Source organism: Rana temporaria, chromosome 1, assembly GCF_905171775.1.
Source record: "Rana temporaria chromosome 1, aRanTem1.1, whole genome shotgun sequence".
Taxonomy (NCBI): Eukaryota; Metazoa; Chordata; class Amphibia; order Anura; family Ranidae; genus Rana; species Rana temporaria.
This window is the reverse complement of record NC_053489.1, coordinates 368,242,319-368,260,683: the sequence shown is the minus strand read 5'-3', so window position 1 is coordinate 368,260,683 and position 18,365 is coordinate 368,242,319. Positions and strand designations below refer to the sequence as shown.

The following is an 18,365-nucleotide window of genomic DNA, read 5'->3' as shown; positions in this document are numbered from 1 at the left end:
ATCGCCCCGGTCCTGACCCCAAACCACAGTGACGTCAAGGTTCCGGTGGGGGGAAGACTAAAGAACTTTCTTCCCCAGTGGGAAAGAACAACCTCGAAGGAATTTGTTCTGAACATCATCAAAAGAGGTTATGCTCTAGAGTTCCACAGCGAGCCACCATCCAAATTCCTAGTGACAAAGTTACCCAGTCACTCAGAAAAGGCCAAGGCCTTACCTTTACTAATAGACATGGTAGATCAAGAGGTATTGACACCAGTCCCTATTCACGAGCAGGGGGAGGGTTTTTACTCTCACATTTTTGTAGTCAAAAAACCCTCAGGGAAGTTTAGACTAATTATGAACCTCCGACCCCTAAATCTCTCCATTCGTTACAAGAAATTTCGGGTTTGGAGTCCATTTTATTCAGTAAAGAATCTTCTGCAGAAAGAAGTATTCATGGCAACCCTGGATTAAAGGGACGCCTATCACCGTATCCCAATAAGGAAGGAATGCCAGAAATTCCTTTGTATGGCAATTCAGATCGAATCAAAGACTTATAATTTTCAGTGCAGAGCTCTGCCTTTCGGTCTGTCATCCTCTCCAAGGATATTCTCAAAGGTTCTCGGAGAAGCACTAGTTCCCTTGAGACTCCAGTCGGTATCAGTCGTACCATATCTGGACGACTTACTCCTCACGGCCCATTCAAAGAGTCAACTCTGTAAAGACATAGAGTTGACGCAGCAAAACCTAAGCAGCTTGGGGTGGATTGTCAGTTCGGAGAAATCAAAGACGACTCCAACGCAAAATATCCTGTACTTGGGGTACAGGATTCTGTCGGTAGACCAAAAGATTGTCTTGCCGGAAGAAAAGATCTCCAATATACATCTGAGTATGTCCTTTCTTCAAACCAGTCCTGATTGCACGGTAAGGGAGGTCATGTCTGCCTTAGGGCTAATGACGTCAGCCATCCCAGCGGTGCAATGGGCCAGGTTTCACCAGAGAGATCTTCAAATTTTTTTGCTGGAACAAATAAAAGAAAAATATCTGGAAGACTCAGTATCGATCCCCACCAAGGTAAAACGTTCGCTCTGGTGGTGGAAGGACAGGAGGGACCCAGAGAACCCCCTTGTTTAGGTTCTCTCTATATCACATCGATTCTGACCACGGATGCGAGCAATTGGGGCTGGGGAGCCCATCTCAATACCTTCTGAGTACAAGGCAGGTGGACACCAGAAGAAAGAAGGTCCTCTTCCAATTGGAAAGAGTTAACCGCAATCTTAAGAGCTCTACTAGCCTTTCAGGACAAGCTACAAGGTCACCATCTTCAAGTCCAATCAGACAACATGACAACAGTAGCCTATGTGAACAAGCAGGGAGGTACCAGAAGTCCTCGCCTAATAAGAGTAGCAAAACAATTATTCCAATGGGCAGAGATTTATCTAAAATCCATTTCTGCAATTCATTTGAAGGGCGAGCAGAACAACACTGCAGATTTTTTGAGCCGACATTTGGTGTCGAATCAAGAGTGGTCTCTACACGTGGAAGCCTTTAAGCTCCTAATGAGTCACTGGGGGTACCCAGAGATGGACCTGTTTGCAACACGGGAGAATACCAAGGTTCCCAATTTTTGCTCTCTATAACCAGGGGATCACCCTTGGGAGGTAGATGCATTGCAAATCCCATGGACTTTCAGTCTAGCTTATGCATTTCCACCACAGTTTTGTCCAAGTTTCTAATGGAGGAAACATGTCTGATCCTGGTAGCACCGTTTTGGCCCAAGAGACCTTGATTCACAACGTTACTAAGATTAACAGATCAACCGCCATTGAGACTCCCGTACAGGCAGGACCTTCTGTCACAAGGGCCTCTCTTGCACCCTCAGATACCCATGCTGAAGCTGTCAGCATGGTTACTGAGGAAGAAATTCTGAGACAAAAAGGCCTATCAGAAAAGGTGATCCAAACCCTGCTCCAGAGTAGAAAACCGGTTACTCGGGCCATCTATGGGAAAACCTGGAAAAAATGTAATTCCTGGATGGCAGATCAGGGTGAATCCAACAAGAGCATTAAAAACATCTTAGTTTTTACAAGACGGGGTAGACAAGGGATTATCCCTGAGTACTATCAAGGTACAGATGGCAGCCTTAAGTGTTTACCTTGAAAGAAGCCTACAAGAAGATCAACTAATCTCTAGGTTCTGTAAGGCAATTTCCAGACAGAAACCACCTAAAGCAAAAGCAACTCCAACTTGGGACCTGTCAGTCGTCCTAAAAGCTTTTTTGGGTGCTCCATTTGAGCCCATCTCGGAGGCCTCTCTTAGACTGCTTACTTTGAAAACAGTGCTCCTAGTAGCAATTACTACAGCTCACAGAGTTAGTGAAATTCAAGCGCTTTCAATCAGAGAGCCTTTTCTTCAAATTTTGGAAGACCGAATCATTCTGAAGACACACTGGGTTCCTGCCAAAGATAACATCAAATTTTCACAGGTCCCAAGATATTATTTTACCTTCCTTTTGTCAGAACGCTTCTAATAAAAAGGAGAGGCAGTTCCATCTTCTAGATGTAAGAAGATGTATTCTAGAATATTTAGATACAACAAACTCCTTCAGAATGACAGATTCATTGTTTGTTTGTTATTTTCTCCGGTCAGCGCAAAGGTCAGAAAGCTTCTAAAACAACAATAGCTAGGTGGATTAGGTTAGCTATTCTAGAAAGCTATAGAATAGTGGGTAAAGATTCTCCAGGGGGTGTTGAGGCCCACTCCACAAGAGCACTTGCAACATCCTGGGCAGAAAAAGCTGGTGCCACCCCGGAGCAGATTTGTAAGGCGGCCACTTGGTCAAGTTTTTCCACCTTTACAAAACATTACAGACTGGATCTATTGTCCAGCCAGGATCAAGCCTTTGGGAGGAAAGTCCTCCAAGCTGTGGTCCCACCCTAATCTGGTGAGTATTTGGGGATCCTCTCACGGGCTGTCCTGGAAGAGGACTAGGGAAAACTGGAGTTAGTACTCACCGCTAACTCCTTTTCCGGTAGTCTTCCAGGACAGCACGATCCCACCCTTTATATTTATGTTGTTGCATTAACATGTTAACCTGTTGTGGTTATATTTTGCAGTTCCATCCTTCGGTTCTTGGTGAAGACTGGCCAGGGACCTGAGGGACCTCCTTTTGAACTGCTGGCAACGTGTTTCCTGTGTCGATGGGAGGGACTCCATCTCTCAAGGGCTGTCCTGGAAGACTACCGGAAAAGGAGTTACCGGTGAGTACTAACGCCATTTTTTTTCTTTGTTTTCTTTGTCTGAATTTCTCACTTCCTGTTCCTCCTCAGTACGGTGTTCAGTAAGCTGTTTTGAATGAATTTCCACCGCACGGATGGTGGTGGAAAGCTTACTGAGGAGAAACGGGAAGTGAGAAATTCAAACAAAGAAAAACATTTAGAAGGGAAATTGAAGGAAAAGGTAAGTGAACCAACAATGCACTAATTTAAAGGAGCCTATTTAGAAAATAAAGACGAACCTTTACAACCCCTTTAACAGCCAAAACAGAAGACTGAAATAGGTGTAGAGCAGGTTTCACAGAAGAGACACTGACATACTGCTCTCCTGAAAGAGCATCTGTAAAGTCCGCCAGTGGGGTGAGAGTCTTGTCCACAGCCTCCAGGACCTCTAGGTCTTGCCATGTTGGCAAGAGGTGCCTAGCCTTGCGGTCAGAAGAGAGGACATGGGTGATGGCAGCTTGCTGCTCAAGTATCCTCACCATAGCCTGCCTAGGTCCCCAACTTGTCCCCAAGCTTGTGGTCTGGTAAACAGAGTTGTTTTTGTGCCTCAGAAAGTTCCCTCTTCCTCCTCCAACTGTAGCCAAAACAGCGGACAAGCTTTTTGCACAAACCCATAGCACGCTCAATTCGTGGGTCCTTCATTGCATTCTCTATTGCGAGATTAAGCCTATGGCCAAAACACTGCAGTCATATCCAGTGATTTATGGATATGGCCTTTACAATGTTACTTTCATTGTCTGTAGTGATGCACAAAAGATTCTTCTCCAATTTCCAGTTGATGAGAGCATCCTTTAAACCCTGCGCCAAAGCTTTGCCAGTGTGGTCCTCAGGGAAAAACCCAGTTTGTAGGCACCGACTTGTCTTCTCAAAATCATCATTAATGAAATGGATCGTTAAGCTCATGTATGGTTTCATTGCTCTGCTGGACCATAAATCTGAAGTTGCTGCAAAATTAAGTACATCTCGCAATTCTGTTGCTACTGTTTCACGACATTTGACGTACAGACCAGGGATTGCAACATGTGAAAAATAAGTACAAGAGGGCACTTGAAAGCGCTTATCAAGGGTTTGAATGAGCTTTTTAAACCCTTCTTTTTCAACAGTGGTCACGGGAGCCATGTGTTTGCGTCTGTTTATTTCTTTGCGCCTGAGTTTGTTGGGTATGGTGTTGCATTAAATAATGTTCCTTTTTAATTGACGTTTGTTTTGTCTGGTTGCAGGTACTTTGTGATTGAGCATTTTTTTTTTTTTTTTCTGTACGGTTTCAAATTGTTGTATGTGATTACGTTTCAGGTGATTAAACAGATTGGTGGTGTTACCCTTTGGTGCACAAACAACGGCTAAACATTTCTTGCAGTAGATGGTTTGCCGAGTGTCATCTGGTTTGAATCCAAAATAAGCCCACACTTAGGAATAAGCTTCTCCTTTTTTGGAACAAAAACATCTGGGTTTTTATCAGACTCACTTGCGCAGTGCTCTGCCTCTGCTTCGTCTGCGGCAGCCTCTGAACCGGCCTCTGCCTCAGCCTCACTCATTATTCTATTATTTAGTTTGTTTCTGACTTCTCAACTGTAACGTCTGCTGTTCTGATGCAGTTAACATAAGCACATCTGGCTCGTGCTCGGCTATACCCGATGTGAGTTTGTCAAGGAGTGTTTGTGTTTTATCTTGCAATCGTGAACAGACGAGACACATGCTTCTAAGTACTTCTGAGACTGAGTGTCCTTGAAAATATAATTATCTGGACTGAACTTCCATTAGAAAATCCAACAAACACAAGCACTGTGACCAGGCAGGCACTGCAGGCAGGCACCAGTGATTGTGCTGATACAGAAGACCCCAGCTGGGCTAAAGAGTCGTGTGTGTGTGTGTGTGTGTGTGTGTGTGTATTCTCCAATCGCTGACGCTAAGGCTGCAGCTCTTTCCATTAATATTCAACTGGGTGTGGTGGACTGAAGCAGACAGATGTTGTATGTACCTAGAGAAAACAAATTGAGAGCGCACACTATCATCTGCCTGCCCTAATTTGAAAACACTGTCTTAAGTAGCAGCTATGCACATTTTGTACTGAAATTTAAAAGGCAACAAAACGGTGTTCTCCTTCTACTTTTTTTTTTTTTTTTTTTAAGTCTCACACAACCTGGCGCTGTCATGGGCCCCAGACCTTGCAGATGACAGTCAGACAGGCTAGGCTATTAAAGAGGGGCATGTGAGGAGTGGACTAAAATACCGGCAACCACTGTCCTTTATAATGTAAGGGACGCTGACAGTGGTTGGTATTTTAGGTCCACTCCGAGATGAGTCCTCACAATGCCCCCCTTTAATAGCCTGTCTGAGTGCCTGACTGTCGGGCTATTAAAGGGGGGCATGTGAGGACTGAGTGGACTTAAAATACCAACCAGTGTCCCTTATAATATATTATGATTATTACCACAGTCTAAGTCTGCTACCATACCCAACCCTTACCCATATTATAAATATTACCACAATCAGCTACCCCTAGCTGACTGTGGTAATATTCATAATATGGGTACGGTTGCCATTTTGCCGGTATTTTAAGTCCACTCCACACAGGCTCGCATGCCCCCTTTTTAATAGCCTGACTGTCATCTGCAAGCAAGGTCCGGGGTAGCTGCCTGTGGTAATATTCATAATGAATTATAAGGGACAGTGGTTGATATTTTAGGTCCACTCCGAGTCCTCACATGCCCCCCTTTTTAATAGTCTGTCTCACTCTCAGGCTATTAAAGGGGGGCATGTGAGGACTGGAGTGGACTTAAAATACTGGCAAGTGTGGCAACCACTGTCCCTTATAATATATTAGGAATATTGCCACAGTCGGCTACCCATATTATAATTATTACCAGTCTGCTACCCCAGACTCTGGGTAGTAGCACTAGCTGACTGTGGTAATATTCATAATAAGGGAAAGTGGTCCACTCCTCGCTCGGCTCACTCTCACAGGCTCACATGACCCCATTTAATAGCTGTGACTGTCATCTGCTGCAAGCCAGGCCTGGGGGAAGCTGACCCACTGTGGTCATGCGGTGTTCATAATATGACGTACAACTTGTACTGTTTTTTTTTTTTGTGGTTGAACTGGATGGACTTGTGTCTTTTTTTCAACCTGACTAACTATGCTGTTCAGTCAGTTAGTGGCACAAGGAAGGAAGCTCACTCACGTGTTGGAAATCAGATCCTGCGCACTCACTGCTGTGCTGTTAGTTTCCCGGCCAAGAGAGGCACACTGTACCGTGGCACGGACATTTAGCGGTGCGGCGCAACATGCTCTGATGACTGACGTCGGTTCCGATATCCGGCATTTGTGTTCCATGCTGGTTACGCGGAACCGGCGGGGAGATACGAAAATCGCAGGTCATCCAGCCTGGAGATTGCGTGGATGTAAATCGAGATCAAGATCTTATCTTGATCGTGCAGCTCTAGTATACAGATACATTGGAAAACAAATGTTATCAAGAGGTATTATAACTATTTACTAGCAAATGAAAGCCCAACTTGCCCAGAAAAAAACAAGATATAATCCACCTGAATGCACAAAGTAGTTGTAATGATATGTACGGTTTTGTAAAACGCATGTCAAAATTTATCTTTTGCCATTTAGAATTGTTTTACCCATAGTTGTGAAGGGGTTAAAGCCCCCCCCCCCCCAGTGCTCACACACAAAGGTGAAGGCACATGGCGGTCCGGCACGCGTACAGACAGCGATGGTTTCACACAAGTGATGAACCCCCGTGAATGTCGGCTCATGGGCAGTAATTCTAGCACCAGACCTCCTGTGTAAATCTAAAGTGGTAACCTGTAAAGGCTTTTAAAGAGAGTCTCATATAGATAGTGAAATTTACGTTGTTTGTTGCTGTTGCATGGCATGTTTGCTATCTATTTGCTCGGCGTAAAAAGAATTTTTATATTTTACCAAACATTTGGTTAAGTATTGTTTGCATTAAAGTTCAAATAAGTGTGTTTTTTTTTTTTTTCCCCAAGAGTAATCGAGTTTGAAAAACTGCTGCACAATTTCTGTATAACAGAACACCCACCATTTTTATTATGCCTCTGCTTAAAATATGTTTTGGAGGTTCGAAGAAATTTTCTTGCAAAACATGAAAAACAAGTTTGTTGCCATAAAGCCCCTTTTTGTTTTTAATAGCCCCAGACATTGCTAAAATCACCTCTGCCTAATAAAAACACCAACCCTTTATATTTTCCATCCTGGGAATTTGTTTATTTTTATTTTGTGTTTCTTCCCCCCCCCCCTTTTTTTTTTTCTCTTTACACTATAATGACAAACTGGCCACAGAGTATGCTCTGTTCAAATTCTTTTTTTCTTTTTCTCATGTAATATTCTAATTTTCTGAGATTGTGGATTTGGGGTTTGGGGTTTTCATGAGCTGTAAACCATAATCCTCACAATTTATGACAAATCACGGCTTTAACTATCTATATTTTTTACTTTTTAAGTTGCACGATTTTCAAATATTGCTTGTGTAACACGTTGTTTTACCGACACTAAACAAAGTGAGGATGATTTCCAGGCTTTTGCATTGGATTGCTTTGCTGCCGTTGACATAAAGTAGGAGTTTGAATTGGCGCCTAGTTATGTGGTTTATTGTTTAGAAGAGCCACCGTTGGATGAGGTTGCGAAGTGATGTTGAAAATGATAGAATGTTAAATACTTTTGGCCAGAAGGTTTGAGCTTTGGGACAAGTCCACCAAATGTGAAGATGTGTACCTTGGTCACAACAGGCTCAAAAGCAATCGGGGGGGATATTGAGGGAGGAATTTTGATATTCTTGCAGGAACTAGATACAATCTGGTAAGAACTTTGTAATTAGTTTCAAGGGCTACTATATTTTGAGTAGCTGAGTTTGTAGCTTGCCAGATCTGAGACCAATCTAACGAATCGGGAGGGAGGTTCAAATAATTTTCCCATTTAGTAGTGCAAGATCAGAGGGGGGGGGGGTTTATGAGAAAGTAGTTGGGCATACAAGTCTGAGATAATTCCACGTCTGTGGGGATCTGATGTACACATTCGTTCAAATGTAGTGTAGTTTGTTGTCGAAGTCGTGGGAATATTTTGTGCAAAAAAAGTTTTTTATTTGTAGATATCGAAAAGTTTGTTTGTTGTGTGTCTTGCAAAGTGTAAGGGAAGGAAATTAGTAAGTGTAAGGGAAGGAAATCAGATTCGTAGAAATGGTGAGATTCTGCAAGTCCTACTTTTAACCAGGCAGAGAAAGATGTTGGCGAAGTCCAAGCCGGGTAGAAAGATTGATTATTTGGAAAGGAGAGGATTATGGGGAGATAGACGACCAAAACGTGTTTTGAGCCTATCCCGAATTGATAGGCTATGCTTAGTGACTGGATTTGTAATTGTTCTACGCTGCACTGGTGAGAGCCATAATAGGTTCGAAGTGGGTCGCATTCAACTGATTTCTATTGCAACCCAAAGGGGAACTTCTCTAGTGGCATGGTATTTAGGCAGATATGCTAATTGAGAGGCGTAGTAATATTTAGAGAAATTTGGAATGCTCAGGCCCCCACAGAGTCGGGCATATGAAGGATGGGTTGGGGTAATCGAGATTTAAGTTTACCCCATGTGAATTGGGCAGTTTAGCGCTGTAGGATGCGGAAAAAGTATGCAGGGACTTGTATAGGAAGAACTCTAAAAAGGTATAGAATTTTAAGTAATATTGACATCTTAACCACTGTGATTCTACCCATCCAAGCTAGAGGTAAGGAAGACCATTTTTTTCTTTAGAGCAGTTAGGGTGAATAGTTGGTGGTATATAGGTCTGCTGGATTTGCCGTAAATGAGATCCCTAAATAAGATATATACATTGTCGAGAACGGGAGAGAGTCTTGTAATTGTTTCTGTAAATCAGGAGATAGCAAAATATTTAAGGCTTTTTATTTATGTGGATTTATTTTGAGGCCAGATATTGTACCGAATTTTGTAAGGCTGTCGATGAGGTATGGGGCTGATATTAAGGGTGAGGTTAGGAATATTAGGACATCATCAGCAAACATACATGATTTGTGTTGGTGACCACCTAATTTAAGGCCTTTTATATTTGTATTGGATCGTATAAGTTGGGCTAGGGGTTCAATTGCTAAGGCGAATAGGAGAGGGGATAATGGGCAACCCGGCTTGTTTCCCCTTACAATTTTGAAAGGGTCGGAACGATATCCCGAGTAGTATACATATGCTTTCGGATTTTGATAGAGGAAATCCATGTCAGGAACTGCGTTCCGAATCCCCATTTATAAAGAATAGCGTTAAGATAAGACCATGACAAAAAATCGAATGCTTTCTGTATGTCGATTTTGAGAGGACGCAAGCAGGGATGCGGCGAGTTCGAGCTATATGGGCCAGGAGGGTGATTCAATAAATTTTGTCACCTGTTTGTCTGGATGGAATGAATACAGTTTGATTCTTGTGGATCAGGGTGCCTATGATTGGGCTAAGATGGTTGGGGAGGATTTGGGCTAATATTTTAATATCCATGTTGAGTATGGAGGTTGGTCTATAATTAGACCAGGAGGTGTCGTCAGTTTGTGGTTTAGGAATCATGGATATTGATGCTAATAGGGATTCTGTGCGAAAGGAACATCCTTCTAGGACAGAATTAAAAGCATCTACCATGAGTGGGGATAGTAAGGTAGCAAAGTCTTTGTAGTAGGTGGCTGAAAAACCGTCAGGGCCTGGACGTTTGTGTAATTTTAAAGATTTTATTGCAGTTTGGATCTCTAATGTTGTCTTTTGCTTATCTAGCGTTTCTTGTTGAGTTGTGGAAAGTGAGGGGAGATGGATTGAGGATAATAGGTTGTCTAAGCCGGTTTGGTCAAATGTATGTGTTTTTTTTTTCTTTTTATACAAATTTGAGTTTTCTGCGGAATTCGTTTAGAATTTTCAGAGGATTGGGAACATATTTCTGGTACCTCCAAGGTAACCCATCTGTTAAGACTGCTGGGCTCACGGACATAGTATGTAGAGTGGAAGAAAAGCTAAATTGAAGCAAGTCAAAAGCTTAGAAGCTAAAATGGCGGCAGCATCACCCTCCCGCTCTGCATTACCTCAGAGACCGAAACAGATGAGGAACTCCTCGAATTCTTTTCAGTCTCGGCTTATTGACCCAGATTATGATTTTGGGTTAACACCTATTACGCTACAGAATATTCCACAAGGCTCAGACCACCTTAGTCAGTTTGAGAGAGTTTTAGAAAAAGCTCTCCAAAATACCTCAGATACCATAACTGAAAAAACTCACAAGAGAAATTTTGTGAGGTGGGACACCACACATCAGTGTTGGAACATAAGATGGAGAAAATGAATGATATCACTATTATCTATACAGATGTCAGTCTGACTATCGATGTTATTCATTCAGAAACTCACTTGATATTCAAGAATATTGGATATCAATCTTGTAATTTTTCATACCACATGCTGTAGTTAATATTTAGATCCTTAAGGCACTACTTGACCAAAAATGTGCCCGTTGTTTCTGTGTAGCAACAGAAATCAAGGGTAAATTGAAATGCGACAGCCATTAAACTTCTATCTCAGGACGATTTCTCGCAGCCCTCAGGATGTTTTCCGGGTCATAAAAATGCAGGATCCACGCAGAAATGGGAGGGAAGATCGCCACTGGCTGGCAGTGCCCTAGCAGGAATACGATGGGACAACTCGATGGTCGGATAAAAGTATCTGCCTCTATAGATTCCTTAAGCCATCTCTCCAGGTAATCTTCAGGATGCTGGCTTCAGCCCGTTCCGGAAAGTCCATTAGTCTGATGTTTTTGCGCATATGTTCCTCCATATCTGCCATTTTTACAGAATGCTCACACCGAGCCTTTCTAGAAACCTGAGCTTCAACTTCCAGGGATCTGATCTATTCAGTGGCAGCCATCCTGCTTCAGAAATGAGAACTCCGGCTTTAGGTCTTCTATGTGATCTGTCAGCATGGACTGGCAGTGGCAGGGGAACTCAGCCGGACCAGTGACTTCCCTCTGAGCTTCAGCCAGTCCCTTGGCAGCAGAGGACTCCGATGCAGCACCATCCTTTTTGTCACTTTCCTGGGGCTGCATGCTATGTGTCTCCTCTGTCTCATTCTCATGGCTGCTGGCGCCATCTTGGAGCACTAGGGGAAACATGCCAGCTTATCTCCAAAAGTTTTGGCTGCCACCTGTCTGTATTTGATCCCAGCTGTCTCCCAGGATTGGTACTGAAAGGTCCCAGTCAGGGTGGATTTTAATATTGATCAGACCCTGGGCAAACATTTTCCTGGGCCCCCCACCCCAAGAATAAAGTTCTGGTTCACACTCACTGAATGCTCCAGGCTCACTGGTTGGTTGCTTGAGGTTACTGCACATAACTGCTCACCCACTGGTTGCTAGTGGTTACTGCTTATCAGTATTGCTCGCTAATTGTTTTCTAGAGTATACAGCACATCATTACCGCTCACTAGTGTGGTGTGTGTGTGTCATGCAACTGTTAAGGTACAGGGTACAGTTGATTGGCTGTCAGGATGCAGTTTGGGGTGATGGTGGCAGCGTTGGGGTGACAGGCTGAGATCATATTTGCCCTATAATGAGGGGCTAGCGTGGTAGGATGCCCGTGGTGAGGTACTGAGAAATGATGGGTATGATAATGAGTGGGATGGTAGGTAGCTGGCAGAGGGGTATGGGGGTGAAGAGGAGGATGACAGGGGTAGGGTGGTAGGATATCAGAGGTGGGGTTCAGGGGAATAATGGGGATATTGATGATATGGTTCAGGGTGGTAGAATGCCAGAGGTGGGGTATGGGGATGTTGATGGTGGGGAAGCTGGCAGTAGGGTATAGGGGGGATGAAGATGATGGGGGGTGGTAGGAACGTATTTCGAATGGCCTATCTATCATTAGGGCTGTCTGTGTGAGGTCATGGGCAGCTGGCATTGGTGGTCAGGGGGTGACGTCGCGGGATGCTGTCTGTGTCTGGCAGGACTGTCATGCATTACCTTGCATTAAAAATAAATAAAAAATAAATTCACAAGTAAATATCTGAAACGTGTGCCGTGCATTAGTATTTAGCCCCCCTGAGTCAATACTGTGTAGAACCACCTTTCCCTGCAATTGCAGCTGGAAGTCTTTTTGGGTATGTCTCTTGCCAGCTTTGCACATCTAGAGTGACATTTTTGCCCATTCTTCTTTGCAAAATAGCTCAAGCTCTGTCAGATCATGGCGAGCATATATGAACAGCAATTTCAAGTCTTGCCACAGATTCTCGATTGAATTTGGGTCTGGACTTTGAGTGGACCATTATAACACATGACTATGCATTGATCTAAACCATTGCCCTGTAGCTCTGGCTGTATGTTTATGGTCGTTGTCTGGAATGTGAAACTCCACCCCAGTCTCAAGTCTTTTACTTTTTTTTAAGATTGCCCTGTATTTGGCTCCATCCATCTTCACATCAACTCTGTTCAGCTTCCCTGTCCCTGCTGAAGAAAAGCATCCCCACAACATGATGCTGCCACCACCATGTTTCACGATGGGGGTGGTGTGTTCAGTGTCATGTGCAGTGTTTAGTTTTCCACCACACATAGCGTTTTGCTTTTAGGCCAAAATGTAACATTTTGGTCTCATCTGACCATAGCAGCTTCTTCCACATGTTTGCTGTGTCCCCCACATGGCTTCTCGCAAACTGCAAAAGGAACTTCTTATGGCTTTCTTTCAACAATAGCTGTCTTCTTGCCACTCTTCCACAAAGGCCAGATTTGTGGAGTGCACGACAAATAGTTGTCCTGTGGACAGATTCTCCCACCTGAGCTGTGGACCTCTGTAGCTCCTCCAGAGCTACCAATGGCCTCTTGGCTGCTTTCCTGATTTAATGCTCTCCTTGCCCAGCCTGTCGGTTTAGGTGGACTGCCATATCTTGGTAGGTTTGCAGTTGTGCCAAATACTCTGTTTTCGGATAATATATTGAACAGTGCTTCGTGAGATGTTTAAAGCTTGGGATATTTTTTTATAACCTTACCCCGCTTTAAAATTCTCCACAGCTTTATCCCTGACCTTCCTGTAGTATTTCTTGTCCTTTATGATGTTTGTTCACTCAGGTTCTCAAACAAACCTCTGAGGGCTTCACAGAACAGCTGTATTTATACCAGGGCTGTGGAGTCGGAGTCGAGGAGTCGGAGTCGGGGGAAATTTTGGGTACCTGGAGTCGGAGTCGGTAAACAATGCACCGACTCCGACTCCGACTCCTACTAAATTTAGATTGGAATAATAAAAAAAAAAAAGCAAGTTTAAATGTCCCAATTCACAAAAAGTTATAATTAATGACTTCTCTACTGTAAGAATAAAGACCAATGCATGCAGTGCCTCACGTAACCGCAAAACGAACACGTTAAGTGACCGTGAAGAAGCATGCTTTTCATGCGCTTCACTATATGGCACGCAACGCACAATTAGGAGCTACAATACTTATACTTTCCATAGTGTTGTGTTCTGCTTTTACAGGGAACGCATGTTGGAGAACCAGTAAGTGTCCAAATAAAAAAATTCCAACAGGAGTTGTATAAAGCACTAAAAGAAGTTGAAAAGTATGATCGCTCATCAAAACTTACTGTTGAAGAAGCCATCCTTGTTTATCCAGAGATCGTTAGTGATGTGGCCAGAATAGTTACTGCAATGCCACCCACCCAAGTCAGTGTCGAAAGATTATTTTCAGCCCTAAAAATAATAAAGCCCTGGTTCACACTGGGTACGATTTGGAACGATTTGAGATGCGATTTGACATGTCAAATCGCACCTCAAATCAGCGGCAATTGTCGGCAATGGCACTATCCTAATCAGTGCGACGCCGCATCTGCGATTTCAAAAAGTAGTTCCTGTACTACTTTTTGCGATTTCGGCCGGAATCGCGGCGAAATCGCGGTAAAATTTCGCATTTTACCGCGATTTTGAATTCGCAGCAGTGTGAACCTAGGCACAGTCTGACTTAAGAGCCTCTATGAAAGAGAATCTGGCAGAGGCAATTCTCTTCCTTAGAACTCTACATTGAATTGATTTGCATTTGCTAACCCTATAACTACATTTCAAGATTAAAGCGGTGGTTCACCCTCCTTAACATCATTATACCATTACATTCGGCATCGTAGCGCGAGCTACGGTATGCCGGTCTTAAATTTTTAATCCCCCGTACTCATTGTGCTATCGATCATTGAAGATTCCGACTCCCGCGGGGAATGGGCGTGCCTATGGAGAGGGAGGATGATTGACGGCCGGCTCTGGCACGTCACGCTCCCGGAAGACAGCCGGAGTAGGTCTCGGCTCTTCACGGCGCCTGCGCACAGGCTATGCGCAGGCGCCGTGAAGAGCCAAGCCTATTTCGGCTATTTCCGGAGAAGCGTGACGTGCCAGGGCCGGCCGTCAATCACCTTCTCTCACCATAGGAACGCCCATTCCCCGGAATCTTCAATGATCCATAGCACAGTGAGTACGGGGATAAAAAATGTAAGACCGGCATACTGTAGCTCGCGCTACGATGCCGAATGTAATGGTATAATAAAAAAAAAAAATTGTTTTTTTTTTTTTAATAGGGTGAACCCCCGCTTTAATATAAATCATTTCTAGGTTTTACAGATTTTGTTTTTGGTTCATTATAGATAAGCTTTGTTTTTGTTTTAAAACAACCAAATAATATGGTTTGTATTTTTGAACTGGTATAAATCCTGTTCCTGATGTTTATGCCTGCTGCTACTATCCAGCCACTTGATTGTTTTCATTGTGTTTGTCTTTTGCTTAAACTGTGCAATACAGTAGACTGTTGGCTTCCCAGCCAGTAGTCCTGTGGTAGGTTGCGTTTCTTTCCCTCAAGGAATGTATAAAATACATTCGCATATTAATACAGAGGAGTCGGAGTCGGAAGTACATAAAACTGAGGAGTCGGAGTCGGAACATTTATCTACCGACTCCACAGCCCTGATTTATACTGAAATTAAATTACAGAGATGGGACTCTATTTACTATTATAGGTGTCTTCTGAAGGCAATTGGATCAGGGGTAGGCAACCTCGGCACTCCAGCTGTGGTAAAACTACAAATCCCTTTTGCCTCTAGGAGTCATGTCTGTGTTTGTCCAGTGTCTTGCTATGTCTCATGGGACTTGTAGTTTCAATGCAGCTGGAGGACCAAGGTTGCCTACCCCAGCACTAGATTTTAGTTGGGGGTATTAGAGTAAAGGGGGCTGAATACAAATGCACGCCACATTTTTTAGATAATTTTTTTTTTTTTAAACATTTTGAAAACCATTTATAATTTTTTCTTTCATTCACAATTATGTGCCACTTTGTGTTGGTTTATCACATAAAATTCCAATAAAATACATTTACGTTTTTGGTTGTAACATGAAAAAATGTTAACATTTTTCAAGGCACTGTATATAATTACATTTTCATTTTGTATTTTTTTAGCTCCAGAGTTAGTGTTGGGATTACAGCAATAGCAATTGACTACATTGTTGTCACTCACAGTGCAGATCATAGGTGGTGCTTTCCACAAAAAAAAAAATATAAAATGCCCAAACTTGTACTTGGTTTCTTTACAACATCATTTATTGAGGTGTGTTTTCCCATTCTAAGCTCTCAAGAAAAGAGATGCCGTTTTTCTCCATCAGGCACATGTGGAAAAATTTGATGGACATTAAAGGGGTGGTTCACCCTAAAAACTACTTTTTTTTATTACACTGGCCCCCCACATTACAATACGATTAAGGCTATTATTATTTTTTTGATGCTGTACATACCTTTGTACAGCATATTCACCGTTGCGAGTCCCGCGGGCGTGGGCGTTCCTCACATGTCTGTGATTGACATTTTGACCAAAAACGAGCTCCCCCCGTCGCATAAGCCGCGTCACGATTGGTGAAAGGAGCCGAACGGCGATGTGCATGCGCAGTATAGCGCCGACTCGCCGTTCGGCTCCTTTCGCCAACCGTGATGCGGCTTACGCGACGGGGGGAGCTCGTTTTTGGTCAAAATGTCAATCACAGACATGTGAGGAACACCCACTCCCGCGGGACTCGCAACGGGTGAATATGCTGTACAAAGGTATGTACAGCATAAAAAAAAAATAATAATAGCCTTAATCGTATTGTAATATGGGGGGCCAGTGTAATAAAAAAAAAAGTTTTTAGGGTGAACCACCCCTTTAACTGGTTGTTGCCTCTTCAGAATGTTGTAGCTCAACAGGCCTGAACTAGGCAGGTGATTTGGCTTTTGTATAAGAGGTCTTGTCAGTCAAGTGGAGGTGGGGCCATGTATAAAGTTTTTCACTGTTTGGTATCAGACTGGTAAAAGGATACTCCTTGGTGGGATAAACGGCTCTTTATTTTAAAGCTACAGTCTGTTTTTCTGTAAATATTATATTCACCCTTGTTTTCTTCTAGGTTTCTAAGATGGAGGAGATGACGATATGGGAGCAGTATACTGTTACACTGAACCGGGTAAGTACTTTGTAGGATGAGTTTCAGGTTTGTACTACCTTGCTGTGTTATGGGCATTGTACACTTTTAGATGTTGTTGTTTTAAATAGGTCTCGGTCTAGTCATATTCCCTGTGTCATTTGTATGACTTACTGTGTAATGATAGGCTCACACTTTGTGGCTGCAGTTTGTAGCGTCATGGCTGATTAATCCCCCTATGTCCATGTATTTAGTCACCTAGGTTGTACCTATTCTCTAAAGGAACAGGCAACTTCTTGTTCTTGGTCACAATACATGCCTTACCCTTTCTTCTGTGTTGCATTACAAGTTCGGGGGTACTAATGTCTTGAAAGACTACATGGGAAAAAAGAGGGCCTATTTTAATGTGCATAAGTCGCAGGGTGATACTGCGAATGCACCTATTAGAGATGTGCCAACGCCCCGATATTACAGGAATTTGAATGAGAGCTATTAAATTGGGCTTTAAGGGCACACAGTACAATTTGTATTGAAAAAACTAGAAAATTTATTGGTATGAAATATCATAAAATCAGTTTATATATAATTTTAATTTTGATTTTATGTTTATAACTGATTTTATGATATTTCATACCAATACATTTTCTAGTTTTTTCAATACAAATTGTACTGTGTGCCCTTAAAGCCCAATTTAATAGCTCTCATTCAAATTCTTGAAAGGCTACATGTTGATCTCTGTTAATTTCTCTGCCAGCTTAGTCTGATCTACCGTATTGATCGGCGTATAACGCGCACCCCAATTTTAAGAGGGAACTTTCTGGAAAAACAAATTTTTTGGGATCAGCTACAAAGCAGATTACAGGCTCTTCCCTCTCAACTGGTCAGCTCCAAAATGATACATCCAGCCATATAAAAGGATACAAAGAACAAAAGATAGTGCTCTCCTTATAAAAAGGAATAATCCCTTTATTAAATGTTAAAACGACACTTGCAACATGAAAATGAAAGGGGCAAAAACCACTAACACCAAGTGAGATGTCTCCCACAGTTCACCACTTCTAGCTGGGTCTGACTGACGGCTGCAGAGAATTTGTGCATCAGGCTGTTACTTAGGACACACCATGCACTCTGCTAGCTGAATGCTTCAGTGCACCTGTGCGGTCCCCCTCCTATTTAAATCTCTGCTATTTAAAACTATGCAGCATACCTTGGAGGGGAAGGAGGGGGACGAGCACCCGCCAGAAATCACTGCGGGAAATCACCGAGTCGTCATCTCCACTCGGCTCTACGTCACACACGCACCGTCCCGCCTCCGCCATCGGCATTGGAACATCTCCTGTGACAGACAGAACACTGGTCCAATGCTGGTGGCGGAGGCGGGACTGTGCGTGTGAGACGAGAGCCGAGAGGAGATGACAGCTCGGTGATTTCCCGTGGGCGCTCGTCCCCCTCCTTCCCCTCCGAGGTATGCTATCGGCGTATAGCGCGCACCCATGATTTCCCCCCTATTTTCAGGGGAAGAAAGTGCGCGGTATACACCGATAAATACGGTAATTACTGTAAGGTTTGACCTGAAGAACACTAGACCGAGACCCATGCATTGTGGGATATTTGGTTTATGCACCGTTTCCAGGTGTACTCTAAGGTTCAGTG

At 43.2% G+C, this 18,365-nt stretch overlaps 1 protein-coding gene across 3 annotated transcripts in view; it reads left to right on the top strand.

Moving 5' to 3' along the window:
• TJP3 (tight junction protein 3) overlaps positions 1–18,365 on the top strand; it is a 432,362-nt gene that overhangs the window by 73,437 nt on the left and 340,560 nt on the right. For all 3 annotated transcript variants that reach the window (XM_040322292.1, XM_040322285.1, XM_040322278.1), the window contains exon 2: positions 16,698–16,754. In XM_040322292.1, the coding sequence (XP_040178226.1) occupies positions 16,707–16,754 (48 nt within the window). In that variant the 5' untranslated portion in view covers positions 16,698–16,706. The remainder of the gene's footprint in view (positions 1–16,697; positions 16,755–18,365) is intronic.